The sequence below is a fragment of the Osmerus mordax genome, chromosome 13 (assembly GCF_038355195.1).
Source record: "Osmerus mordax isolate fOsmMor3 chromosome 13, fOsmMor3.pri, whole genome shotgun sequence".
Lineage (NCBI taxonomy): Eukaryota > Metazoa > Chordata > Actinopteri > Osmeriformes > Osmeridae > Osmerus > Osmerus mordax.
The window spans coordinates 11358240-11385621 of record NC_090062.1 but is presented as its reverse complement, the minus strand read 5'-3'; the positions used below and the strand labels follow the sequence as shown (position 1 = coordinate 11385621).

General features: G+C 43.3%; 2 protein-coding genes across 3 annotated transcripts; one reads left to right on the top strand and one right to left on the bottom strand.

The window, feature by feature from the left end:
• Nucleotides 1-1774: 1774 nt before the first annotated feature.
• On the top strand, nt 1775-6105 carry rec114 (REC114 meiotic recombination protein). Its single transcript, XM_067249448.1, has 6 exons — nt 1775-1864; nt 2097-2186; nt 3873-3956; nt 4822-5013; nt 5745-5819; nt 5941-6105. Exons 1-6 carry the CDS (start codon nt 1775-1777, stop codon nt 6103-6105), a joined length of 696 nt encoding a protein of 231 aa, XP_067105549.1.
• A 1115-nt stretch (nt 6106-7220) lies between these two features.
• On the bottom strand, nt 7221-27213 carry nptnb (neuroplastin b). 2 transcript variants are annotated; one of them, XM_067248835.1, is made up of 9 exons: nt 26957-27213; nt 18960-19307; nt 14808-15000; nt 14006-14100; nt 11139-11272; nt 10737-11010; nt 7725-7746; nt 7514-7590; nt 7221-7408 (listed from the first exon to the last, which is right to left on the bottom strand). In XM_067248835.1, the coding sequence occupies exons 1-8, from the start codon at nt 27030-27032 to the stop codon at nt 7530-7532; spliced, it is 1203 nt and encodes a 400-aa protein (XP_067104936.1). In that variant the 5' UTR covers nt 27033-27213; the 3' UTR covers nt 7221-7408; nt 7514-7529. The 2 variants fall into 2 exon arrangements, with proteins under 2 accessions (XP_067104936.1, XP_067104937.1); XM_067248836.1 differs by lacking the exon at nt 18960-19307 and having other exon boundaries at nt 26957-27144.
• Nucleotides 27214-27382: the final 169 nt, after the last annotated feature.

The window sequence follows — 27382 nt, the reverse complement described above, 5'->3', positions numbered from 1 at the left end:
TATGACATTGAGATGGAATTAACCAATTTCAATAAAACAAACGTCCGGAATCGGCTTGTTTTTGTTAAGAATGATTGCCACGAAGCACTAGAGCTTCCTATCTGTAAGTGAGAACGAAGAGTCTGGAGCTAATCTGAGACCCTGGAAGCCTCACGTAGATACACATGACACTGCTGCCTTTGCCGTGGTGCACAGACAGGACGAAGCTCCTCTCTTGCCTACCTGACAGTTTGCATATGCCCCCTCGCAGAGCTTTGACAGTTCGCTTTAGCATAACACTCTTGTTAGCCACTGCTAGGCTCCAACGTTGTGCGCAAAAGTGGCGAAAACAGGTTGAAGACACCTTTGCATGACATGATGTGAGAGACGTGCCGACGGGCGGCGAAAGGAGACGAAGAGGTCATGAACGTCGAGGGGGATGCTCTTTTTCCCAGATTCACATTGCCAATAATAACAACAACAAATAAACAACAAACACCAAGCAATCATGTAGAAGACATCGGGCACATATCCAAGGACCGCTGACATCACCGATCTTTCGTCCCGTGCATTTTGGCAGCATTGTGCATATTCATGATGCTGATCTATTGGGTTGCCATAGAAGCGAGAACAGCAAATAAGCTCAGCCCACCTTGGTTAAAGGGGTAAAGCTCTTCTCCCCATTCTTAAAACGTGCGTGGCCTTTCAAGTTAGCACTATAACCTCAGTCTTGTTGTATTTAAAGCCCATGCTGCACACGTGTCCAGGATATTTATACAATGTCTCACAGTTTGTCAAAGCATTTAATTTGGGCACATAGGTGGTAGGCTACGTGCAGCATCTGCTCCAGAGATAGGCTAATTGTAATTGTGCACCCGTGTGCTCTAATTCACAACCATGCAGCTGCTGATTTATCATGAGACTTTGACAAATCAAACAGGTTTGTGGCGTTGAATAGATTTCATTAAAATGTAACGAGCCTGGTTAAGGTGGAAGAACAAGATGTGTTCAATTGTAACTGCATGGTTCCGATTTGCAATCAAAAAATATTTTTAAAAAATCAATAAGACCGCTGCTGCTACACAAAAAAAAGGATGGCCTAATGAATGAAACGTGATTCCCTGTTTACCCTCAATCTTAACCTCTTTAATTTCAGAAACAACACCGAGGGAAATAATTATATTTGACAGTAAACACTGTTGCTGAAACCTGTCTCTGAACTGAACAATTTGGATTTTAGCTAGACTGAAACACAGCTTGTCTGTGATGTTTGCTACAGCATAATAAATTAGTGCAGTTCGTTAAATCAGCTCTGGGCTGTCGGCGTACGCAACATAGCCTACACAACCCAGTATCAAAAAGTGTAGCCTAAGCAAGGGTTCGAAATTCCCTAAGAGACTCTTGGGGTCCCGGTCCAAACATTTAACCTAAGAAACGATTTAGCTATCCGTAGGCCTATCTTTTCCACGTTTTAAAATTGTATCAATAACTTAAGATTAGCCTACTTGATATTCACTCTTAAAAAGTCCAATATATCAAGCCCTACTGATGTGTTAGGCAACATCATGAAAATTATGTTGGAACTTGCAAAAAAGTAAAAGCCCCCCTCATTTCGTAGCCTACTTACCCATAGTCAGTTTTCTTGCAGTTAACTGATGAGGTTAGCAGCAGAGATAAAGTAGCCTATCACTAGCCCTCGCGCACCAAAATGTTTCCTCTCATTCCCGGGCTTTTTTATTTAAGGTAAATCAACAGCTAATATCAAGTCACACAGCTATTTTTGATTGCTTGTTTGATGGCTACGGCTCAGAAATCTATATGGAAGCTCAAACGCTTTGGACGTTTTTTGCCCGGATCCAAAGACATCTGTAAAAATCCTTGGAAGGCAAGTCTAAGTTAAGATCAAAATCCAATACTAATGCTACTATAGTATTCTGAAATTGCTAGCTAGCTTCTGTTCTCTACACAGTATGCAGCTACTTTGCTAAGTGACTAAGCTAGTCTAGCCTTTATTGTCTTCTCTCATTATGTGTCAATTAGCGAACAACAACTTTAAAAGTGTGTGAAAGAATAGTTAAATCAAAAAATAATTAAAATTTCACTGGTATGCTCCAAAGATGTTCGAGTCAAATGAAGGTGCAGATGAATTGATCCTCACTATTGTGGAATCTGGACACATGCTGGTATCACAGGGGCAAGAGCTTTTGGTAAGCAAATGCAGAAGCACATTGGCAATAAGGCACATTTAGACAGGTTGGTCAATACCATAATCTATCTGATAATCTAACGAGTAAATGTAAGTGTTTCTTGTGAGAAAGATGCCAGAGTCCAAGTATCCCTGTGTTGGAAGTGAGTTCTAGACATGTGGAATAGATGCTAACAGCACCAGGCCCACTTCTTAATTAGGATTAGTCAGGTATTTCAACACAAAGGCCAGGATGAGTTGCTGATGAGTGACTACACCCGTTGTTCCATCTACCATGCCACATTGAAGGAGAGGAGTGGGCACAGCTGTACTGTAGAGCCATGGAACCTGCCCAGACAACAACTTTAATCAAGTCAGAGTGTGAAGTCCTTTGACTTGATAGGACAGCAGCTGCTGATAGATTGTCGCCTTACAATATTAATGCTCCTGAGCACTGTCTTTCTACTAGCTGTTGGCTGATGGGACGTCCGCCCCTTATGGGAAATATCCCTTAAATGTTAACGCATTTAAATAAAAAATGAAGCTGTATAGGTGCTGGTGGAGAGCAGGGCAATCATGTTCCTGCTCCGAAGACATAATAGGGGGGATTCTCTGAGAATTTGGATGGAAGAGGAGGATAAGGCTATAGAAAGCCTAACCCCAAACAAGCATCAGGAAATGACTTGCAAGAGTGAGTGTGCCGACTTGTTGTTAAACAAATGTCATGCAATTCTTGATATGATCATTTGCTTCTATGAAGAAATTTGTTGGTCTAATCTTCTCCTAATATCTCAGCGATGAGGGATATTCTAAGCTGTTCTGAATCTTGAAGCACCGTTACAAAATGCAGTGTTTATTTAAGAGAGTTGGTGCAAAGTCATTTCATTCAGTGATGTGCAGCTTGAGATTAATTTGGAGTGGCAACCTTATTTAACATGCATATCGGATTGATTTGTTATTGTAATATTTTAAAACCCCATACACCACTTTTGTTAATGTAAAACCAAGGTCAAGGACATCACTGTTGGAGTAATACAATAGGCCAAATAGATGCTTGTGAAAATAACTACTGCTGGCTCGTTTAGGTATTATCTAGAAAGCCTGCTGCTGGTCTTATGCACCTTATGTAACTCCTCCTGCCTTTTTTGGTTGTTAATTAATCATGACAAAATTAACACACATAAAAATGATTAAATGACACACAGAGGAGCATGTTTATAATGACTTAATTATAGCTTGAACATAATTTGTGAAAATATTGGTTCTGTATACTTAATGAACCAACAACAGTTCAAAACTCCATTCAAATGCAAAAATGCTGATTCATGCAAGAGCCTGTCTACTTTTTTCATGAAAAACAAAGCCTCCATGGAAAAATCACAATCATAAAAATAGCTACACTCATAATGATCTTAAGCGAAGGAACTGTATTTCACTTAATTACAAAATGTGAGATTGACCACTGCCTGTCTGCAGACGTGCTGATTAATGCTGTGCTTGGTGCCAAGGTTTCATTTTGTTCCTGAGGAAACAGAGCCCTCTGCAGACTTCATTATGTAATTTCAGGACTATTTTCTTCAGATGAAACCCTCTCCAATCGGCAGTTTGGTTCTCTGCTACGTTTGACACGAGTCGCAATGTGTCTATTTTACACATGCTTTATAGTACTTGCTGCCAGAATAACCTCTTTGCCTGTGTTTACTTTTAGGAGGGACTCTCCTTACTTAATTCCCCAAGCTTCCTCAAAGTACAACAAAAATCTGACACACTGTTATTCCGTGTGACTGTAAAGGTGAGAGTTGTGAAATATTTGACACATTTCTTTTCCATAAATGTTCTTGTAAAATAAAAAAATAAAATGCTCAACTAATAATAATAAGCTCTTTGTGAGGGACCTTCAGAAAATAACCTAAATATGTTTGTTATTGTTATGTTTATTACCCTTATTGTGCCACACCCAGTATGAACAGACTTTACTACAAACAAACAATATGAGTTTACCACTACTTCAAAAGCATTTAAGTAGGTGTCATAGTACCCTTTTTAGAAATATGTACACTTTTTCCAGCTCCAACTTTTCTCTTTTCTGTTCATGGATAAGGAAGGAAGTGCTAGAAACAGTGATTTCATCACAACAGCACACCCTGTGGTGTTGCAGTATTGTTTCCCAAGATTATACACAGCCAAGAGTGTGGCACTGTGGCTTTTTTGGAAGGGTGGATTTGCTGAGACAACAGTGTAATTGGTAATTAAATGGCCTAGATTAAGTGGATCGGAGCCTGACATGAATTCTGAACAGTCTGGGCACCTATCGCCAGCTGTGAACAATGTTCCACCCGTTTCCTGCCAAGGGTCCGTCTGAAGTGAGATACATAGCCTGGCCTGACTAAGTGTTGTAGGACCTACTCCGATGTGTTGTAAAGTAAGCGGGATGTCATGCTTTGGGGTCTGGAGGTCAGGCATACATCTGAAGAGATGGGATATATTTGGGGTTATGGCACTGTCTGAGGTGTATGTGTGTGTGTGTGTGTGTGTGTGTGTGTGTGTGTGTGTGTGTGTGTGTGTGTGTGTGTGTGAACGTGTGAACGTGTGAACGTGTGTATCTTCATTCGTGTGTGTGTGTGTGTTTATACCTGCACCTGTGTGTTAACACGCAGGGGGAGAGTCGTCTGATGAGGATGCAGTTTGGTGGGAGCTGCAGAGCTGAGTCACTGGAGGAGTGTAGGAGTGCAGTGCTCAGACTGAAGGAGTACCTGCCCGTCAGTTCACAAGGGGGGGCTCCACCACCACTCAGTTACTCTCCAGCTCCCAATCAGACCCCCACAGAGACCACCACTCTTCATCAACAGGTAGCCCCATCTGCCACACAGGATTTCTCGAAAAATAACTCAATCAAACTGAAGCTGATGCTCCTAACTTTTTATTCTGGGAATATTGTGTTGGGTGTTTATATAAATATTTCATATTTACCCGCTTTCCTCAGTTTACAAATTAAATAATTATTAAATGTATTATCTCAGTGCAGCAGTCAATACAAGACTATAACCTCTATTCTTGCTAAGATTAGTTCATGTATGCTTACCATAAAATGGTTTAGCTGAAGAGTGTCCTATAGGTCTTCACTAGATGGTGCTATCTACAGCCGTGTCATCCACATCCGTACAGAGGTGGCATTGCTACCACACAGGCTCTTTGATGAATTATACATTAGGTGTAATTACAATAAGATGTGGAGTAATACACAGGATGAGATTAATCTTTCACCTTAGCACAAATAAACGAGAGAAATGAGGGATGGTTACACCTTAGTGGTTAGAGATTAAGAGGTTGAAAGTTCAAATTACACCTGTACTTTACGTCACTTTGGATTAAAGTGTCTGCTAAATAAATGAAAGAATACATTAAGAAAACAAGTCTGCGTAAACGCCACACACTCACTGAAAGGGCTCGCTGTGAAGATTAAAGGTCTGTGATGGTGGAAATCTTTAAATTATTAATGGTGCTATTGATTCGTTTCTAAACCTCTGAAAAGCATTTCCCTCTAAATTCACTGGCCTTCAGTTAAACCATGTGCCAACAGACCCTGGCAGGAGAAACGATGGGACTTGGGCCTGAAGTCACCCAGGGGTCACTGTCTGTCAAGCATCTAACCCAGGTATAAAATACACATATATATTTGACTGGAAATTGAATGAGACAGTTTGTATAAAGCTCATTGTGTGCAGACTGCATTGCAGTTTAGATGTGATGACAATTAACAACCTGTGATGCCTTAGCACTTCCTGGGAGAGCGTGGTCTGTCTCTGCCCTTGCTGTACAACCACTGTGTCCTGCAACACGGGGAAATGGAGCCTTTCCTGCGCCTCTGCCTGCTTGACCCCAGCTTCCCTGCCTTTGTGGAGGAGGTGGAGGGAGAGCTTAGGAGATTGCTCCAGGACTGAGGAAGGCCAACAACAGCCAGAGGGAGATCGTTTGGCTCAATACACATGGTACCATGTTGTATGTGTGTGGGAGGGCAATGGGGAGTTGTATTGTTTTCCTTGCTAGTGATTCTGTGAATGTTCGCACATAGTAATCACCAAGGTGTAGGAGGAATTTTCAGAACTGCTCAGATATATTGTAATAAACAAGATAAGGATATGAATTTTTTTTGAAAACCAAAAGAAGCAAAGACTTTTTTAGCTTTTTTTATTCTGAAAAAATTATTGGTCTCATATGTTTAATCGTGGCTATATACGTAGCTCCTCCATTCCCACCCTAATGTAGGTCCATTTGCACTGCAACACACATGGATACACTGTATTGATAGAGAGGATTCATGCAGCTACAGCAGTGCATTTTGCTATACCAGCTTCCAAGTGATCCCACAATATTAAAGCTTGACTGAGAAAAAACAAACTGCCTTCAATATATCTATATGAATACATATTGCATAGGATAATAGCCATGCTGTACAATTTCAGAAAATAAATGAATAAAAATGAATTAGATAATTTGGGAAATATAAAATTGATATTATTATAATATTCTTTTTTTACAGATTTGCTATCATTTGAACACTCATACCGCAACATATACAAGACACCTAAGTTACTCTGGAAAAAAGAAAACACTTAATTGCCATTTTATTTAACTAGTTTGATACATAGTAGTAAATTTTGTTATCATTCTCAACTAAATACTGCCAGTCATCGAAGCCCTTGCTTCATCATAAAAGTTCTGTTAAGAGTGAACTGCCCCTCACAAAAAAATTCTAACATAGTTAAATGACGATGATCTGTACAAAGTTCTTCAAGAATATAACAGTATTTTTCATTTAGGACGATTTCATTAAAAAACATAATTCATCTTGACGCAAAAAGCCACACAAACATGAGGGAAAACAACAGAAAGGTCTATTCTGAGCATCCTATTGCGTAATAATCTTGCATGCATTTTACATGATATGTAATACAAAAAGGATCACCTCTTTGAGGACATGGTAAAATTAATAAAAGACATCAACAGCACACTTAAAAAAATGTGTACACCTTCATGGTGGATTTAGTCATCTTCTCCCAGGAATCTTCTTGTAAGACTGAACAAGGCATGCTTAAGACAGCCATTTTGTTCGTTTCTGCCAGTGTTGTGCTGATATTATTGTTTCTCGTCACAAGAGGAGAAATATGTGCTTCATTAGAAATTGCCAGGTGCTCCCTCCTCTGATACCTTCATATGGTCAAGATATGCAGTTAGTCATCTCATCTGTGTATGGAAATAACAAGGAAGGTGTATGTATTAATATACATGCGTACAGTCATAACTCTCTGTAGACTGTCTTAGATCTCTAAGCTGGATCAGAATACTCACCACAGCAATTAGCATCTTATTTAAAATTCCTCTGGCGAACATTTTTGTCTTTGTGGTTGTTTGTTGAATTTGTTTTCCTGGTTTAAAAAGCACACAATTCTTTAGTGACTATAGGATAAATAAACTGTTTATGCATTATGATGACTGTAAACATTTTTATATTTTACTGTAAATTTCCATTACACAAAATACCTAATTGCCAGACACTTACATTGGTCCAGCTGGTTCATCATCTACAGTAGGGAGAGAACATGGGACAAGTGTTAAAAGGGAAAATATTACATTAGATACATTACAACATATACAGTAGCATACAGTACAAATCAAGCACAATCCAGCTGTGCATTTTCACCATTCAATGTTTGCATTGATGATTGAACTGTTACGTACTATCACATGGAAAAGATTGTGTTTTATGTAGGAGTTATTTTGTGGAATAGCTTTTACGGTATTCATAGTGAGGTTCCATTGCATGTTTTTTTGTTCGCAGGGTATGGTAGTTATCTTGTCCAAACCATTTGGTGGATCTAGAAGCATACTCAAAGCAATCATATTTTATCATACTGTAGCACTTTGTATTCTGAGTTTATTCTGAGTGATTATTCAAAACGTTTCATACAACATTTGAAATTCAACATTTGAGTCTTCTGCTTTAGGGTAGTAACTTACAGACTTCCTCTATTATGCCCTATTATTTCTATTCTGGACCGTATACATTACAGTCTACGCACAGGCAGTGCTTTCCCAATACATATAACTGTATGATATAACTGTATAACAATGCCAAAATACAAATGGCTTTGTTTTAGTACAATTAGTAAGTAAGAAGGCAGAGTTAGTAATTTAACCAAGATAAAAATTAAGTAAAATGTCCACAGCGTGCAGTGTGAGAGAATGTTATGACGACTATGTAAAGACTAGTGACCCGTTAGTTCATAGACCCTGTTGTTTAAAAGGTGCCAAGGTGGAGTGCATTTTTTGTCATACATGTGAAAGAGCAAACAGGTCAGTATGCACACAGAGATCATTTCCATAGCATGCAGCTTGTATGTGGCCTCTGAGAGTAGCAGCATTCCCCAGCATTTAAATGGAGCAGGTATGGAGGTCACAGTGGGAGACAAGACAGCATGGCTGGGAGAAATTTGGGTTCAGCAGGGGCACATCTGTCAGTGCACCCCATGTTACGGGCCCTCCCCTTCACTCCTGCACTACCACCTGAGATCTCGGCCACCCCCTGAGTGAACAGATATCTAGTCAGGCAAAAATCATCGATGTGCACTATCAGTGCATAAGGGTCATGACAACACACAACAAACACTTCTGCAGTGCACAGATTACTGAGGACCGCCAGCCTAATAGTCATTTCTGCAAATTAAAGCCCATTGCCTTTCTGTGTTGAGCAGAAAGGCAATGGACATGATTTAATTGACTCTTCAATTGTTGTTTTATTTAGTTGCTACCTCACCTAGCACATTTCAAATAATCAAATGCACAGAAAAAAAGGAAAGTACTTCATGGCCAAAATTCAAAACATTGGTCCAGAGCTCTGAAGTTAAAATCCTGATGAGCATTCAACCACAATTCTTCCATCAAGTTCATAATGTACGTCAAACCCATGAGAAGACCAGATGGGATCAGAGAGGCAGCATGAGGATGGCTGAGTGAGCACTGAGTCCTCACTTCTGATTTGAATGACATGAGAAAATCTAATCTACCTTAATCCTTCTCCTCTTGCACTGTGTGTATATTTTAGACATCCCTTGTGGGATGTCATTTGATGTACTGTGATGTTTTAGGCAGTGGCGTGCATGTTATACAGGTTATCGAATTCAGACCGTGCTTAACATGTTCTTAAGCTTAAATAGTACGTTTTCCTTTTCTATCACAATTGAAAATAATAGCATTTTTATTTTGGTTTTTATAAAGATACTCCGATTAAAAGTAATGAAAGCTTGAGGGCAGTAAAATTGCAATGTTTTTACAGGCCTATTATTTATTTTTTGTGAGTCGTGAGTTCAGATACTCGTGCAAAGCGTGCAAAACTGCATAGGCCCTTCACATGGAAATGAATGTGAGCGATGAATGTCACTTTTTACACGAGTTACTAAATGAAACCAAACTGTTGGGCATCAGAGAGACGATGTCCTGACATCGAGGTCTGAATGGGTTGTAGTAGGAACGGATAAAAGCTGATACTAAACATTCTCTAGAAGCATACATAATGTCTCACTTACCACCCATACAGACAACGATCCCATTTGGAAAGAGGAGGGGGGAGAAATAATAGTAAAAAGTAAAATGCATATGTTATGCCCAATTTGCTGGCTTAGGTGATGGATCCACTGGAGCAAACAGACCTTATGATATCGATAACTCTTCTTGACTTGCACACTGTTTTTACAACTACAGTACATGGCTACTCTTTAAATTTTCATATGAAGTGAATTCCCTTTTGAAGTGAATTCGATTACATTCAGTTACTGTACTATTACTATTTATTATATTTGACTACAGATTTACAGACAAGTGGCTCTCATAACAAAGATCTCACACAGACATGCCTTATGGCTAAAATAAGATCTCAAACTAATCAATTATTGTTTTTAAACTAGGAAACAAAATGGTCCCTTGTTATAATCATTAGTGTGGCACAGCAATAGCAAACCCTGAAAGGTTAGCTGTGGACCCCCTCTTGATTTCCTAACGTGATGCTAGAAAGGTCATATTAGCATGCATCTAATATGTGGCAATGTCTCCTCCCCCTCGTTCCACGCTGGTCGAGTGTCGAGGGAGTATGTCCCACGATAGAGGTCAATGATTCACCACAAGTCTCCACTGCCAACGCAGCAGAGTTAAACCTCATGAATATTCACATCATGTTCACTAGCAACAGTGTAAATGTCTGCAGGATACATTCTGATTTAATCCATTTTCTGTTGACCTTACTTTCCAGCCCTTAATCAGATACCTGACTTGCTATTCCAGTCCTGATTTGGAGACCTCTTTTTCCAAGAGACATTATTTTCAGGGGTGTTGATCCCTGTTTGAATTCCATGTTTGCGCCCCGGCTGATACTAATGTGGTCCATACCGTTGGCATACAGGTTTTGTAAATGTCAATTACTTGAAAAAGTACAACTTTAAAACCCTTTTCCACTAATTCATTGAAAGCTTTCAGTAGTACTGGTGCATCACTCATCTTAGCTAATGAGAGGTTGTCTTACCATCCATAACTTCATCTGGTCTCTTGCGTTTCTCATACACCACAATGATCACCACCAGGATGAGGATCTCCGCAAGCACGCCCAGGAAAGGCCAGAGTGGTGCTAGGTGACTGCGAACCCGCACGATGGAGGACACGGCCGTGGTGCCAATGACGTTGGTGGCATTGCACCGGTATTCACCGGGGTCCGTACTGATGTCCAAGTTGATTATATTCAGCTCTGTGTAGTTGTCCTTGTTGGTGACGAAAAATCTGCCAGATGAGTTGTCAAGATCCTAGAAAAAGATGAGCTTTATTTATCAGTTCAGCACAATTATTGCATTCCACGCATAAATCACAGTGTGCACATGTAATGCAGATGGGGATATAAATGTTGACAGAGTGTGAGAAAGTGGACACTTACCACATAAGCGCTTCCATCGAGTTTGAGCCACGTCCAGACTGGGTGGGGGTAACCTACAGACTTACAGTACAACAGAGCACTCTCCCCTTCGTTTTTGTTCTCACTCCTCTTGTGGCCTGTGATGTCTGGCGGAGCTGGAAAAACAGAGTGAAATCCAGGGAATTCTCACAGGGTCAAATATGGGTTGGAATCTAATAAATACAATGCAAAGGCATGCATTTTTGCCGCAGGCATAATTTCTCCTCAGCTTCCCCAAATACTACATCAGTACATCATATCAGATGACATGAACAGGCTTAAGGGACCTTTGTTAGATAGGGTAAGTAATATCTAAGATGTACATGAAAGTGTGTGCTGATATAATTATGGATTTGGGGAGATGGTTATGTAATTTAGCTGCTGGGCACTGACTTCCCTGGAGATGGACCAGAATGAATGCAAATCATCTTAGTGATTACCAGGGGAGACAAATTGAGCTGTTTTACTCGATAGCCAAGCTGTTATGAAGATAAAGCTCGTGTTTCGTTGGGGTTTAGTTCCAGACGCTGAGGTCTGAATGCACGTGTGTCAAACCGAGTCATCCAGCTGGAGGATTCAAAGGCGAGCGTTTGCAATCACAACACTTTCTCAAAAGGTGAAACTCACTGGTTTCAGACAAAATCCTCCGTTTAACTCGTCTGCAGTGTTGAGATAACTGCAACAGCCTTACACTAATCCTCAAAATTACGGTAATTCCTTCCATGCAATTAAGCAGGATCCGAGGGAGGCCTGGAGTGAACGTTTTCTGCTGCGCGTGTGGATGATAGGGCAGGAGTGGCCTGAGCTCCCTGTGACATCACTCAACTCTAATTATGGTGCACACGTGCTCTCTGAAAGTGGGAGGGGCCAACGTTTATCTCTGTCTGATCCCCGACACAGTACGATGCTTCTGACTGACAACACACAGATTGTCCTCTGAGTGGCGCCAAAACAGGCACAGGCCTCCATTTCACAATCCTGACCGTCAGAGATTACTGATTCCACTATGCAACTGATGGAAAATATCTCTCATTCTCAAAGTCAGAAATATTTGAGGGGGAGACACAGGTCATATTGCATGCAATAATTACCATCATTTTTATAAATTTTGATCTTATTCTTCTTAGTCACTGGGTTTGCTGAGCATTTGACAAAAAAATTATGTCTTATGGATTTAAGAATTACAGTACATGATCAAATATTGGTCTAAAAATGAGAAAATGTTTTAACAAATCTCAATCTCCCAGCATCTATAACCATTTTACTGCATTCATATTCTAGGGTTAACCCATGTAGAATAAATGCAAAACGCAAATCTGAAGGTACAAATATTCTCAGGGCGGCAGCTTATCATCATGGACAATAAACTCCTGCCATTAGAAATGGAGGGACCGGATTCTGAGCCTTAATCCCACAGCAACACACAAGCCTCCATCTGTTGCCTCTGAGCCGTGTGCTGGAGGGATGGGAGTGCCAAGGACACTGTAGCTGGAGGGAACTCAGGGCACTGCTGCCAGGAGCATAGAGCAAGGCTGGCCTGGACTCCTCTACTAGGCCTCATGGTGGTGGACCAGGTACCCCTTCCCCATACTAGGGCTGAATGACCTTTAAAACCAGGGCAAGGGTGAGTGGGTACTTTCTAAAAGATGTGCAATATGCATCTTTTCTCAGACAGACCATGAGGTAGACCACTGAAAGCATAGCAAATCACACAACATGCAATAGGATATCTATCAAGATATTTTAAAAATCCCTATTCCTATCATACCAAAGGTAACTCAACATCTCATATCTTCAGCCTCTTTCAGTTACTGTGTAAAGGCATGCATCGTGACTAGAGCAGCCAGAGGCAACCACCCCGCCGGCCAGCAAGCTGCAGTTTGACTGAAGATGAGGTCTGTTATATCCTGACTAGCGGAAGCAGAGCACACGCGGTCATCACCCACGTTATGCAACCAGGCAGCGCTTAAGACAGACATGGCAAAATAGGCGGGGCATACTCAGTATGCACCGCAGCATTGCCATAACAAATTGGCTTAAACACTACGCACAGGCAAGCTCCTCTCTAACAGGGTTTCACAAGTCTGTCCTCTAAGTGAGAACTCCCCATCGTTGGCTGAGCTGTCAACTCTAATCTAACCAGTGTGGCGGATTCTCTGTTAGTCCACAGTTTCTTACACATCAATGAATATTAATATGTGTTTTTAAATATGCAATTATCTTATCTTATACATTTCCATCTGCCAAGTTGATGTAATTGCATTATACTGACTGAATATTTTGAGAATAATTAATTACTGTCCCATATGATGTGTATTGAACAAGTACAGTTAAAATGATGGAAATTGTACTTAGCACACAACCCTTATTAAAGTCATTGGTAATTGACGAAACAAAATCTAAATACTCTCATTTGCAAGGCTGTGACTGGCATTATTATTAATAGCTTTCTGTTACGGTGCGGTCTAGCCTGTAGGTTACTACTGTATGTGAGGTGTGTGTGTGGCTGAGCGGTCTGGCCTTTCCTCTCTGTGGCATCCCAGAGTGACAGCCGCCTACAGATGGCCCCCTGGCACCCTGTCATCTCCACAGCACAGGCTGAATAAACATCTCACTGTTGCCTTATCCGAGATACGGCTCGCTGCACGCAAACCGTTCATTGTAGCTGCTCTATCATTCATATGCAGCTTTATCTTGGTTTGTGGGGAAATATGCCATGCGGGGTAATATAGAAAGTGTTTAACCTGAAGCTCTTTAGAGAAGCTTAATGCACAGTAACATTTTTTATGGATATGTCTCGAGATTTCAATTTCAATACAAAGGGAATTTGGACTTAGTTTGGGTCTTACCTTTCACTTCAATGGTGGCATTGGCGTTTGGCGCCAATTCAAACGTATAAACACACATGTACTCCCCGGCGTCATCTGCCCTTGGTTTTTTGATCCTGCAACAAATCACCACATTTTTGTTACCCTGCAACACCTGAATTTAAAACACTGCAGAATACATTCACTATCATTGGTCCCGTAGAGCGACAAGGTCGATTAACATGTGAAAATTGAGAACTGGAATGTATAAACGATAATGCCTGTCTGTCTCAATGTGCGTCAGTGCAACAGGCCTCCGACCACTCATAAACAAACGTTGGCGTTCAGTTGTATTTCATGAGACAAGGCCGAGGGTTCTGAGGCTGAGATGTGAGGGCGCTGTGGCAGCGGCAGGGGCTACTCGCTGGGGTCAGACATTAGCGGTGTGCTGATGTAATGTGACAGGAAGTTGCCCGGCGGTCTCATCATGTGGCTTGGGAGAGGCTGAGGGACGTCTACGGGGGTGGCGGATGCTGGCTGGGTGCTCGCTCTGATGGCTGGGCCCTGTGAGGACTGGAGCTGTTAAAACGATTGTGTGTGTGTGTGTCGGTACTGGGTGTGCCAGGACTGTTTTTACCCTGGGCCCTGGGAACATGTCTATTATTTCCATCTTTGGGTTAGAAGTGAGGTTCCGGTTGAAGGTTTTTCTCAATTCAAGGTTGATATCCACTGACATGCACACAGTAGGACTGTAGCAAACGTTACCATTGAGTCATGTTGACTGTACCGCTCGCGGCAAATGATCAGCTTTGGTACGGGAGTTCTTTCTCAGCTGCTGTCTCACCTGTACTCTGTGTTTTTCACCTTGCTCCTCGTATCTGCAATCTCAACACCGTTTTTCATCCAGAAGCTCTCGTGGTGGGTGTTGTGGGCGTTGGTCAAGTTACACAACACAGTGACGGGAATGGCGGAGGTGGAGGGGGTGCCATGAGGTGTGGGGGTCAAGACGATCTGGTCGGAGGAATTTATCTTTGGCTCTGAAACAGAGAGACAGCCACCCCTTATCACAGAACTGGGTCTCAACATTTAGCTAAACTCTTCCCTAGAGAGCTTAGCTGTGGGGGACCTGTGTGGGAGGGAGAGGGCATAAGAAGACAACATACACACACACACACAGAGACACACACAGAACAGTGCATACACCCACAAGGGGGATGAATTCCATAGCAAAGCATGCTGTAAATGTTGTATCCATTCAATATTTACTACTATGTCCTTGATTTGACCCTGTTCATGTTTTCTGGCAGATATAAATATGATATACGTTAACTATGTAGATAATGTTAGATTGTATTCTATCCAGTCCCATGCACTTACATACCCACCTTCTCGTTTTTGGAGTGACACATGGGAGAATACATTTTCAACATGGGGAAAGAAGGGTTTAGAGGAGGCAGGCCCAGAGCTGCTTAGTTGTAGGACACTCAGTCTCTGAACATTTGAATACATCAAATCTATTAGAACACATGCAAAAACTCAACATTTCTGCAGCTCATATATCACCCAAATTAAAAAGCTATTTGCTTCACCAAAGTATTATTTAACCATTGTGTAAATTAGTCTTTAATATAGGTTAGCAAAAAAATCTGATGTGACTGAAAATGCAAACGAGATATGTCATACATGAAGTGTGCCACTTTATTCAAGCCATGGATAATGGAGATTTCTAGCTCTAGTTATAGAGCTATCTGCGTAGGTCAGAGATGATAGATAATCGTATTGGCGTGAAAGGCTTATGTGAGTCATGGCAATAAGGAGGTTTAAGGCGATAAACAACATCAAAGCATATGTGTTTTATAATGAAGCACACAGCTACTACTGTAGTATTTGCCTGTAACGTTTGACCTCAGGCATATAGGCAGAAATAACATGTTTATCATCATTATCATCTAAGCACAACGTAATATCGTACAATACAAGCACTCGTACCATACAGGACTAAACCTTTATGAAAAGAATATTGGGATTATTTAAAAATAATGGAGATGAACCTGTTTAAATTATTTGAAAATATCAGTAACCATTAAAAGAATACATAAAATATTTCTGAATATACACATCTACTGCTGCCTGTACTCTAACCTTTCCAACCTCACACCTAGCTTGCCTCCACTTGTAACCTGGTGTGACCTAGTGTGCTATTTAACACTGTCAGGGAGGGTCCATCTCAAGGACATTCAGGGAGGCAGGATGTGTCACCAGAGCACAGACAGGAAGTATATTTTGCCCCATCTCTCTCTCTCTCTCTCTCTCTCTCTCTCTCTCTCTCTCTCTCTCTCTCTCTCTCTCTCTCTCTCTCTCTCTCTCTGTCTCTCCTTTCCTCCCCACGCTTAACCTCTCCTCACTGCCTGGAGTAGTACAGAGGAAGCTCCTCCAACCCTCCCCCTCCAGGGCGGGGCAGCCATGGCAACCATAGAACCCCAGAGGGGAGGAGCAGGGAGGAGGAGCGTAAGCATCTTCCTATTGGCTGCTGCTACTGCCACTACTACAGCGTAGTAAAGGATAGGGAGAGTGGGAGGGGGATGGGAGAGAGGGAGGGTCACTAGGGCCTGGCGAGTGGCTTCTATTAGCATTCATGGCACCTTCTCCTGCAGTTCTGTATACCCAATAGCCAGAGGGATCTCTCTCTCTTTCTTCCTCTCTCTTCACCTCTCTTTCTCTCTCTCTCGCCCTCTCTCTTGTCATCTCTCTCTCTCTCTCTACTAGGCAGACCAGTTGGCCCACATATTGGGAGTATCCTGAGAATATGGACAGAAACAATTTGTAGAAAAGAGCATCAGACAAATAAGGCACAGTGGTCCCCAGGAGCTTTACCACAGAAGGTCATTTGTAGGACACCTGCTTAAAGGAGGACAAAAATCAATGAAGCTTTGTCATGCGCACACTTGTGAGTTGTGACACACTTGGCCACGGCTGTATTTGGGATAGTAAAGTCATCGGATCACAGACACTGTAACCACCTATCATCACATTATAGTACATCCCTGACTGACCTACATGAACCCCTCTTAAACACTGAGACAGTAATTGCTCCATCGTGCTGGCATAAAGAGGATGTTTGGCCACAGAAGCGTAATCGCTAAGCCAATCATTCTTCAGCTCACATTAAAGTGAACAGCTTCTTTAACTGAGGTGGGGGAGGGCACATAAGAAAACCCTTACTGGGGCTGTGTGTAGCTAGGTGGGTGCTAGGCTTGAGGTTTATGGGGGCAAGGAAGATTTCCTAGAAATACCGCATGGGAAGTGTCAATCAGTTGCAAAACAATTAAACAACTCTTCAGCCTGCACATGATTAAATGCCTGTGAATTAAACCAGCGGTAGATCTATTAACGGTCACAAACTTAAATGAGCAAGAAAGCTAAAAGACATAGCACATACTAGATCGCATTCCTCATGTACAAACTATACACAGACGCTTCTAACGGTGCAGAATGTATAGCCTGTTATATACATGTAATGACACAGACATATTACATGTATATAAGAAGAACAATAATGCTCAGTAATGACAGAATATGTAAGATGACAAGAGGTCAGTATAAATACTATGTGCACACATTTTGGGGCTTGATGTTAGGGGGGAAATGATGGGTACAGGAAGTGTACATTGACTTGTCTTGAAGAGTTTGAGTCACTGCTTGAGCAGCTCTTGAGGTGATCTGTGCTTAAGTGCAGATTATGCAGTGTGGAGCATTGTACAGCCAACACATGCCATTTGATAGTGCTTGGGAAAGCACGGCGAACACGGGAGTACAACAGACAGATCAGTAGCTAATGCACAGGAGCAGGCTCCCCTAACCCTTACTGAGAGGCTGCCTGGGAGGGGCTACACTCCACACATCCCTGTGCTCCAATGGGCAGAGTGATCAAGCGTGCCCAAATGAGCAGAGTCCAGCTGACATACAGTGTGATCGAAACGTTTGGATGCGTACAGCAGAGGAAGAAGGAGGGGAGTAGCAGGATATAATGTCATTACTGATTCACAGTCAAACACTTAAAACATGGCTAAGAAGGCACAAGGTACTACAGTACGCAGGTCCGAGAGACAGTGAGACTCTGCTGCACAAAGGAAACCTCCAAGAAGGACAAAGACACCGAGGACCATTACTGGGCCTGATCCTTCAGTGGAGTACCCCATACAAATATAAAGACCATAACTGATATTTGCTTTGATATGAGTTTAACTCCGGGGGTACTCTGTATACCTGGTTGGCTCCTTCCTTGTGTCTTCTTACATTTCCCATCAGCCCCCTCTTTCCCAGAATGAGATGCACAAAAAAAGCGGCACGACTTCAAAGCGCCGCAAGGCCTAGGCTATGAGCCACAGACAGGGCCGTGATATGTCAGGCTTTGAAGTAAATAAAAGCACCCACTCAACGCGACAGAAGTTCAACAGAAAGGGGGAAAGACATAACAACTGATAACAAACATCAATCACAAATCAAACCGGTTATAAATGGTTGTGTAGAAAGAGAGAAGGGGTAGGTAGACAGAGACTAGGGTGGGGGTGGTTCTGGGTTTGTAGTCATCTAGGGTACAACAAGGCATTCAGAGGAAGTTCTGGACAGGCAGGCAGCGTACTGTACTCAGAGAGTCCTCTAACTCTGCTGGGGACAGGACAAGAAACACTGAGGAACTACTTATCCAAATCCAAATAATAGAATCAAAAAACACAAAAAGGCAGCAATCACACATGAGATTGTGAGAGGAAAGAAAAGTACAACTTCCTCCCAACAGAAAGAAAATTGTAAACCAAACAGTCTTGAAAACGGACAATTAACAAGAAAGTGGTTGGTGTTTTATTTCTGTCTGGCCATTGACAGCTTTGGTAGAGCTGGGTTCACGCACGACAGGGGTATTTACGGAGTGAGGTCGGGGTGCGGGGACAGTAAGTTTGTGTCACCATCTAGTTACTACAGGACATAGACCACTCACTCTGCAGCACGGTAATGGTGGCCTGGGCACGGATCCAGGTGATGGCGGGGTTTTGGCGCAGGTCGTTGCGCCGCGGGTCGTTGCTGGCCCGGCACTCGTAGGTCCCAGAGTCCTCCAACGTGAGGCGCGTGATGCCCAGCACGCTCACGCCGTTGGCACCGTAGGCTGTGTTGATGGACACGCGACGCTTGCGAGCGCCTTCCCAGAGCTGCTTGAAGGAGTCGACGCGGTTGATCTCGGCATACCACCACTGGATCTCCGGGGTGGGGTTACCGACCACATCGCAGTACAGCTCAAAGGTGTCCCCTGTGAGCTTTGTCTCAGACATGGGCGACTTCACAAACCCAGCTGGAGAGGAAAAGTGTGTTGGGGTGGCAAGGGGAAGGAGAGGGGGTAGAAGAGGGGTTAGAGTGGAGGGAGGATGGAGAGGCCAAGGAAAGGCAAAAAGACGAAATTGAAGGGATCAAGGGACAAGGAAAAGAAAAAGAGGATGATTAAAGAAAAACAAGAAGAAGCTAAAGACAAAGCATAATTGGGTGGAAGAATTGTTGACTTTAAGAAAAGGCAGAATCAAAAAGTTAACAGATTAGATGAGAAACAGGTTAATGGCCCTCAAAACCCGATGTTGTTAATGCAGCTCTTTATCAGTCCCCTGGCCCCACTTAGGAACACATGACCTTCAGCCGAGGTCATAAACCCCTAGTCCAAACCCATGACACCACGCAGAGAGAAAGACCCACTGACCTTTGCCATCCCACCACACTTTAAGCATAATTGTTCCATCAATAGATCTAACCTTCAAAGCTACATTTAACGTTCTTCTTCAGGACTGCAATGTTGTTTTCTTCTTCCTGAGAAAGTTCTATATTGTTTTCGCCGAGTTTCAAGCTCAAAATTTAATAGATAATGGTATACTAATTGTATAATATATACAATTAGTTGCAAGAATTAATATCCTCTTCCCAGCTAACAAAATGAAGTTCATGAAACGTACATTTGTAACATTCCCTAACGTCTTACAGAGGTACTGAATGTCACAGCCTGTTTGGGACATTATAGATACATTCCTAACAGCTCTGGAACGAGCCAGCTACCAAATTGGAATATGCAATACCACCAAGATCCACCAGGACCTTTGCTTCAAGCTGAGGAGCGAGGGGTGGGGTCTTGGTGTCAAAGAAGAAAGAGGATAGGAAGTCGTGAGCAATGAGCAGCTGACACTTTTCTTCATCTGTCTTTTTCTCTCCATCTCTGTCTGTCTGACTCTGTCTCACTCTCCGCCTTTCAAGATGAAATGCACCATAAGGGTCGTAGAGGTCATCGGATGTGCTTCCTTCTGCTTAAATTAGGACTGAAATATGCATGTACAAGCACGCGCCGCTCACTGTAACAAGGCGCCAAACAAGGCCATCTCTGTCTGAGAAAAAGACTCAGTGTCCAAATTCATTTGGGGGTAAGACGAAACAGCCTCACACATGAATGTAATACTGCTTTCTAACAGACAAACTGCATCTATGTGTGTCTTCTCTCTCCGGCATCCTCAGAAAGGAGGTCAGTCGCGGCTGAGCTCGACTTAAAGGTCAATGTATCATCATCATCGGGCTGAGCGCCCGGCTGTGTGTGATCGTCCTCTCATTACCTGAATCATGCTAGCCATCCACATCAGTGGTCATCCCCCCCACTCCACATGGCCATAGACCTCCATCACATGGTCTTAATGAACCTCAGCTAATGTCAAGTGACCCGGAACATGGGTCTTACTGTGCAACCTTGCCGTTCCACACCACGTGTCCCTGGATGAATCACAGGAAGACTACGCCCCTGAAATCCCAAATCTGGTCTGCTTACACTGAAGGCAAGTTGAGAGGCTAGAATTCATATGGTGTCTTAATGGGACAAATAAAAATGAAGACCCACACTTACAAAACTAATTTATTAAAACCCACATGCACAGATTACTGTAATCTGAATTGTGTGGGCCGCCTGCAGGTATAAACAAAATAATTATATACAATTTTCTTGGGATTCTTCTGACACCTCAGTGTATATCTCCTCAACAGGCCTAGCCTCCCCCAACCTGCCAAACCTGCTGACCTGCAATGTATCATCAGCAAATAGGCTTGTAGTGGTGGTACTGGTTCTTGTGGTGGGATAATTGTGGTGGGGGTTTTACAATGATTACGACACCTGCAACTCTAGATGGTAGCAATCAAAGCATTGTTATAAATAATATATATGGTGCAAACATCTAAATATTATTTTGATGTTTGCATTACAGTGTACTAAAACGTCTGAGAAATAAACTAGTCAGTGTTGATTCTTCTATACTTGGGTGTTACAAAGCTGTTAATGCCGGTTTATTTCTTTTTTTTCTGTCAGTTCAAACAAGCCAGCTTGAAGAAGACACAGCTGACTCATTTCCTCTGAAGTTATGAGGGTTACTGTTTACACAGCATCAAGCCAGCATGCTATGTGCTCCTCTGGAGACCATTGCGCTAGCTGCTAGCACCTTCCAGAAAAACATCAATTTACAAAACGATACACGGGTGGTGATCGAAACAGACAAGTGCTGCTAATAAAAAAATATTCAAGCCAGAAAAAAGGTTTCGGTCCAATTCACACCCGCTATCCTTACGAGAAAAGACCCTGTTTTAAAAAAACATTTCTGTTAAAGGTTACTTTACAAGATTTGTCAATGTGGAGTCACCAAGTTGAATATTTTCAAGCAAGAGCCTTCTTTTTTTTCTCTGTGAGGGTCAGACTATCCTATCTTCAGAGGGTGGTTCAGTACTGTCTTTGCAGTCCTGTCTTTGTGCCAGGAGATGGCTCAAAGAATGTCAGGCCTCACTTCACCAGTCGCCTCCTCTGTCCTCGCCTGGAGCCCAGAGATGTGCAGAGTAATTAGTGTTTGTGTCTTTCACTGGGAACATCTGGGCCCATCAAGCTCCCCATCACCCACCCACACAACCCCCCCCCCCCCCCCCCCCCCCCCCCCAGAAGGGGGAACCTGAGCCTGCCCGCCCACATGGCTAAATCTGCCACCTCCTGGAGCATCGGCAGAGATCAAAGAACTGGACTGAGAAAAATCCACTCTGTTTTTTAGACGCACTCTTTCACAGGGGTAACTTGGATGGGGAACATTCTTGGAGGTGGACATTGTTTAAATGTGATGACACAACACATGGCAGTATATCTGCAACCCTGCATGGGGAGTCCTTCAGTGTGGCATCATGAAGAACCACAACACATGCTTTAGCAGCGCAGGTGTCATACAATGTATAGTCTGTAATTGTGTGTGTGTGTGTGTGTGTGTGTGTCTGTGGCTGTCACATGTGCGCCCTACAGAGTGAGGTGGGGGAGGAACCCCTGAGGACTGAGCCCTGCACCATACCACAGCCAGCCTGTGTTTGTGCATGCTTATGTACGTGAGTCAGTCGCCTACAACCTGCCTCCAGGTCTCCAGTCCCACATACACACACACGCACATACATACACACACACACACACATACACACACAGACAGCTTGAAAGAAAACCTCATGGGCCACTGCACTAGTTACTTGCTGGGCATTTATTCCTGTTTGGTCTAGAATGTCCTGCACGCGTACTCACTTTTCATTAGAGTAGCTTCGCATTGGGAAAGAAAAAGTAGTCTATGTGGAAAAACATGGCTTAAGATTTAGAGCCTGTGCCACCACTAAAATCGGATATTTATAATATTAGAATCTTACAAAAATGTATAATATTTAAATGGCAATTATATACAGTACAGTCAAGGTTCTGTAAGGGATGCATCCATACTGTAAGTGTGCACCCTGGAAGAACCAATCCTTTCCATCCTTGTGAAAGGTGTAATACCTGGCTGAGAGCCAAGAAATTCACAAACCAAGGCAGTAGTAAATGATTCATCGGTGTGGGTTGAATGATTGTGCATCTCAATAAATGTGCGAGTGGATTTGAACAAATCAACAGTAAACCCACAGTAGACTCCTACAGTAGACTCTCACAGTAGACTCCTACAGTAGACTCCTACAGTAGACTCCTACAGTAGGCTCCTAAAGTAGACTCCCACAGTAGACTCCTACAGTAGACTCCTACAGTAGACTCCCACAGTAGACTCCTACAGTAGGCTCCTACAGTAGACTCCTACAGTAGGCTCCTACAGTAGACTCCCACAGTAGACTCCTACAGTAGGCTCCTACAGTAGACTCCTACAGTAGACTCCTACAGTAACCTCCTTAGATGTTACTCTCAAACCAGTGGTTAGCTCCAAGCACAGCAAACCGCTAGCTCCAACAAGGAGACTAGGTGACCTCTGCCATCCAAGTGTAAACACGATGGACTGTCAGAGTCACAGCTATTTAATGAGATTTAAATCCCCAAACCCCCCCCTCGAACCCCCCTCCTCCCGACCATCCCTAGCTGTAGTACGCTAATCCCACCCCCCACCCCTCCAACACACACTCACACACACACACACTACCAGCACACATCGCTCCCTGATTAACCCTTTCAGAGGTCACAGCGTCCGCCAATGTTGCTCTGTCTGTGCAGTAGCAGCAGCGTTTAACTGGACCACAGGGCTGACAGTCAACCCCGTCACCAGAACAGCATATGACAATTCTCAAATCAGGGAAGCCACTGCTCCGGCTGCCTGCTCCGACGACATCCACACATAAAGCACCACCCACACAATCCTCCTATTTCATGAGAATAACGATCTCACTCGCACTACACTCTATACCCCAAATAAAATGCAGTATGCCTATAACATAACGCAAAAGATGACTATAAAGTTGTACGTTGCAAATGGCAATCCCAAACCAAATCCTTAGGGTAAGGATGTACTCTTGTATTAAAGGGGTGTCTGTGTGGGTACCAGCATCCCGCCTGCTTGTGCCAGTATGCCAGTGCTGACTCTGGGATGCTGCCCTCACCAGTGCAGCATGTCTCTTGTTTCACAGTAGGCTAGCATGACTCAGTGGAGGAGCTGGCTTCAGTCCGACAGCATATTTTTCAGGTCTCACAGATATATCCTTTACACACAACACAGACAGTAATACAAGTAATGGCCGTGCAGTTTCCCTATCCTGTATTATGGAGTCACGGTGTATTGATTGAACGGTAGGGTCATTTACAGAGGGTGGTATTTTTTTGACATGCTATGCTGTAGGTCTCTATTGGTAACATTGGCCTAGTACAGCTGTGATGGTGGTTCATCAAGGGGCTGTCAGGGTAGACTGTCAGTGTATGGTCCTGAAGAATGCATTAATAACACTTCCACCACCATGAGACACTCTACTGTAAAAAGGAAGTTAGGTAATTTTTCCGGATAATTAGCATCTATTGTTTCGATTTTTAAAGGCAGCTGTAGTTTTTTGGCACTCATCCTTGCGTTGCCACCGGCAAACGGGAGCTCATCATCACCCTTCTAATGATCTACATTCAGAGGCGAATCCACTCCCAACAGCAAGTGTTATTATGACAGAGGGAGCGTTCAACTCCTACCAGATCAGCTGGTACAGTAAATGGCTCATTCAGATGGGAGGAGGCGTGAGATTATGCACGTTGCAGCACTCCCCCCACCTCCCTCCCCTACCTCCCCCCACCCACATCCGTAGTTAGTTTCCCCAGGTTAAGCCCCCTCATACTGTACCTCTCATGCATAAAGAACTCAGTCCGTTCACGGGGGGAGCCTGAATACTTGACTAGCTTCCAGAGAGGCCGTGCAACCAGGCCCAAGGATGCTCTCCATTAAGAGTTAATGGATTCACTTTCACAAAAGGAGCGTTAAAGCCACAGTTCGCCGCACGCCGTGTCTCCGTGCTATAAATAGAACTTGGCCGAGCGGCACAGCGGACCCTCGCTATTTACAGTCCTTCAGATATTTGTTGCTGAATCCAGCCATCTACCGCATGTCCCCCCCCCCTCCCCCCATCCCCTCACCTTCCTACCCACCCACACACACACACTCTAACCTCCACCCCCAGCGCAGGGGAACGAGAACGGCTCCCTCTACTTCACACACGCCTTGATTACATCTCACACTCTGAGTACCATCGTCTCCTCGTCATCTCGTCAGAAATATCGCTGATGAAATCAAAAGAGCTGCCGCTACTCACACTGAATCAGGGCTATGTGTTGCGGGGAGGAGGGGAGGAGGGGAGGAGATGTACAGTGTGTTTACTACTGATAGTGTGCCATACGGCTAAGCCCTGTCAAACACATCAACACTATAATAAAGCAGCTATCTGGCTGCATCGTGTCCAATGCCATTTATTTCATATCTAATAATAAAAAAAAACAATTTTACTGGCCCTCTATCACTAGGATTGACCGTTTTTAAATCTATTAACTCTCCCTTTAGAGATAGAACCCTTTTTACTGCTGTTATCCTCTTCGTTGTCAGGCTGGGCTTTCCAGACAAAGAGCCTGGCAGGGTGGCACCAATCTGTCTCCCAGTACCTCCAGGGAGCTTGAGCACAGCCCTGTGTGTTTGCAGCCCCCCCCCCCCCCCCCCCCCCCCAGCCAGGGGGCACATGAGGGGGCACACGCGCCAGGCTACTGGATGCCCCCCAATTTGGCTGTAGAAAACAATGGACAAGAGCTTACCTTGGCATTTGACTTTCCAGCCCTTCAAAGCATATCCGCCTATGCAGGGGCATAACTTCCACCATGGGACCAGTGTGTGCTAAAGTATGAGTGTAGAGTTAAATTAGACTGATAATGTATTACAATGTTGCCAGTGTCCTATATTGGTCAAATGATGTTGGATGCTCTGGTAGAACGAGTGCTGTGTTCAGTACTAGGTGATGACAGGGAAATACTGTATCAGGACAGCAAGGGTGATTGTCACACACTAGGATGGGAGACTAAATGCATTTTTCCTATGCAATTATGTTTGTAATGAACTCAGAGATAGAAGACATCTTTAATTCCTAAATATGCAAGGACACAAACACATCATTCTTCAGATTGTGTGTGGATGCCAGTTTTTAACAGGTTTTGTGTGAAGTGAGGGTATACACTCAGTTATGGTACACCTGTGTCATGAACTTGAGTAAGAAGTGGAATCACTTCAGAATCCTATTACATTTGGATAACAATACTTTATGACTTGACGTGATAGCTACGGCTTATCTTGCGTTTTCTATGACTGCATTATGTAATAGAATTTTGACTCCACTGAGACAACTAAAGAGATCAGCCTAAATATGCCCTGAAAACGAACGATGTATTTTGGAGTCGGGAAGATTGTATTTGAATGCCTAAATATTAACAGTTTGCCTGTTAATATTCAATCTCTATCGCGCACACACACCTGCGCGCCTACGCTCGCTCGCTCGCGCGCACACACGCACGCACACACGCACACACACACACACTCACACACACACGAGTAGTGTTTCTCGTTTGACAGCTTCTTTAACTACCTGTCTCAGATAGGCTATGTCTGCTTTCCCAGCAACATAGTGTAAACAGCACAACCTGAGACAACAGGAGACACCGAGGTATGAGCATAAAATAGTAAGGGATGCACTCCCGTCTATAAATAGCATTATATGCAGATACAAATAAAACCCAATGTATCCATTAATTACTCAGCTGCGACAATAACAAAGCCGAACGTGTCGTTTCATTAGAATAAGTTAAAACGTCATAGGGAACCACCACAGTATTGTGTTTTTAGAGGCGCTCATTCAGTTACGTTTCACTCCCCCACACTAAAAGCCAGGATTGGCAAATGGTCACGGAAAATATGAACACTCTAAATACTGAGACGATCCGAGTTATATAAACAGATTTGTTAAAACACTGTTTGCGATGCGTAAATGCGCCATGCCCCATACAATCTGATATGGTGAATTGTCAAAGACGCCCTATCTTCCTATCTTTCGAGCCATGTCTCCGAGTGTCAAGTGTTTTCTTGAAACGACAAGTGACTGTGCTCCTAACTTCGATCGCCTATACAATTATGGACAGAGCTTGATTCTTACCGTTCTGAGATGAGACATATTGCAACATCAAGTTTCCAAAAAGGACCACCGCCAGCATTACTGCGTTGGGATGCATTCTTAGGGTTCGATGGGAGTACCCGGGTTTGGGCAGGACGAATATGGGAGGAGATATGTTGATCGCGGGATTTACAGAGATATTGTCTAAACATACATAGCAGATTGGAAGCGCGGAGTTATTTCTTATGGTCAATGAAGGCGAAAAACGTCCTCCTTAAAAAAAAAAGACGTTTTAAAGACACGACGGGTTTGGTCCGGGTCCAGCCAGCGGCTCACGGATGCCGATGTAGGACCATTGGCTGATACGACTCCTTCATTGGATTGCGGAGGAAAGGTCTTTCGATGTCAGTGAGAAAGAGCGTCCACGGTTGTAGTTCTGAGGGATCAGAGATGCGCAGAACGATGCGC